Here is a 1,658-nt window from a genome sequence, read left to right as displayed (position 1 = left end):
AGGGCTGCTCGGTGCGTGGCCTCGGTGCCTTGGTGGAGATGTCCAAGCCCTGCAGCATCACCAGGAGCAGCCAGCAGAGCTCCAGGGCTGCCCTCACCTTACCTGCATCTGCTCAGGCACCCACAGGCCTCTCTCGGGGGGCTTTAGTCTGTTTGCTTTAGTAATTTTTCACACGGGTCAGCTCTCGAGGGTTCAGGGACTTGGCAGGCTTGGAAAGCTGCTGGGCCAAGGGGAAGGTGAACCAGCTGGGATGGGTGAGCTCACAGCTCCTCGCCTCTGTGGAAAGAACAGACATCCTCAGGCATGACTTAGGCAGCCAGCACCCATATGCCACTGAGCATGCCCACACTGCTGGGACACCTGGGGACATGCCCAAAGCAGGAGAGTTCTCATGGATGTGTCCCCTTCCCCTTTAGAGCCATCAAAGACCTATGCCACCTATGGTGGCATCACTGGTGGTCACCTCTGGGGCCAGCCATCCTTGGACACAACTCCCTTCCTCCTCCCCTCCCAGCACCCTGTCAAACAGCAGTCACACTGGGAGCCCAGGCTCACAGGGCTGCCACACACCTCGTCTGGGACTTGTTGTCCTTCTCCTCTGTCTTGAGGTGGCACTGGCAGGTGGAGGCCTTGCTGTAGCTGACGGAGCGCTTGATGGACTTCCTCCACTTCCGTGTGCTCTGCACAACCCGCTTGAAGATGAGGTAGAAGATCTCACAGACGGTGAGGATGATGCAGATGGAGGAGGCTCCGACCATGAAATAGGTGAAGACTCTTTTCTCAGTGGGCCGAGCGATGTAGCAGTCCACAGTGTTGGGGCAGGGCTCCACGTTGGAGCACTTGACCAGCCGTGGCAAGTCAAAGCTGTCCCACATCTTGTGGAGGAGGTAGAGGAACAAGATCTCTATGATAAGCTTGAAGAAGAGGCTGAGCAGGTACGTCCACCACAGCCCACCGTGCTTCTTGCCCGTGTTGCTGTAGAGCTTGGGGCAATTCTCCCCGTTTTTCTCCCGGTTCTTCTTCTCGCGGTCCTCCCGGTAGCTCACGTGCATGATGACCAGGAGGGAAGGGCAAGTGACGAAGATGAGCTGCAGGGCCCAGAGGCGGATGTGGGAGATGGGGAAGAAGTGGTCGTAGCAGACGTTGGTGCAGCCCGGCTGGCGCGTGTTGCAGTCAAAGTCCTTCTGCTCATCCCCCCAGACCCGCTCGGCCGCCACCACGTAGACCAGCACTCGGAAGACAAAGACCACGGAGAGCCAGATGCGGCCGAAGGCCGTGGAGTACTTGTTGACCCCGCTGAGCAGGGCCTGCAGAGTCTTCCAGTCCATGGTGGCCGGCAGAGACCAGAGTCACCCAACCTGGAGAAACAGAAGCTGCAGGTGAAGAGGTGTGAAGGGAAACGGCAACGGGCACCTCATCTCTGGCTGCACTTAGTGGCACTTAGTGACACTGTTGACGTCCTGTCCATCACCACGTTACACTCATTTGGGCTGGAGAACCATTCTCTTCTCTCCCCAGGGTTTTGTGGGGCTGAGCCACTCTCCCTTACCTGCCCTCCATGAGCATGTCTGGGGGATGGACGGAGACCTTCACCATCAGGGAGATCCCAGAGGATCTCAGGCTTGGTCCCAGTTTTCTCTGATCATAGGTTTCTTGGG

At 58.0% G+C, this 1,658-nt stretch overlaps 1 protein-coding gene across 1 annotated transcript; it reads right to left on the bottom strand.

The window, feature by feature from the left end:
• Positions 1-551: 551 nt before the first annotated feature.
• LOC104398958 (gap junction beta-3 protein-like) lies at positions 552-1,328 on the bottom strand. The gene has a single exon (XM_010009119.1). The coding sequence runs from the start codon at positions 1,326-1,328 to the stop codon at positions 552-554; it is 777 nt and encodes a 258-aa protein (XP_010007421.1).
• Between the last annotated feature and the right edge of the window lie 330 nt (positions 1,329-1,658).

The sequence above is a fragment of the Chaetura pelagica genome, unplaced genomic scaffold (assembly GCF_000747805.2).
Source record: "Chaetura pelagica isolate M959 unplaced genomic scaffold, ChaPel_1.0 scaffold820, whole genome shotgun sequence".
NCBI classification, from domain to species: Eukaryota; Metazoa; Chordata; class Aves; order Apodiformes; family Apodidae; genus Chaetura; species Chaetura pelagica.
The sequence above is the reverse complement of the archived record's forward strand: the minus strand, read 5'-3'. Positions and strand labels throughout refer to the sequence as shown.

Excerpts from the sequence above, each read along its gene's own strand:
- LOC104398958 (XM_010009119.1), bottom strand. The coding sequence starts at position 1,328 with ATGGACTGGAAGACTCTGCAGGCCCTGCTCAGCGGGGTCAACAAGTAC.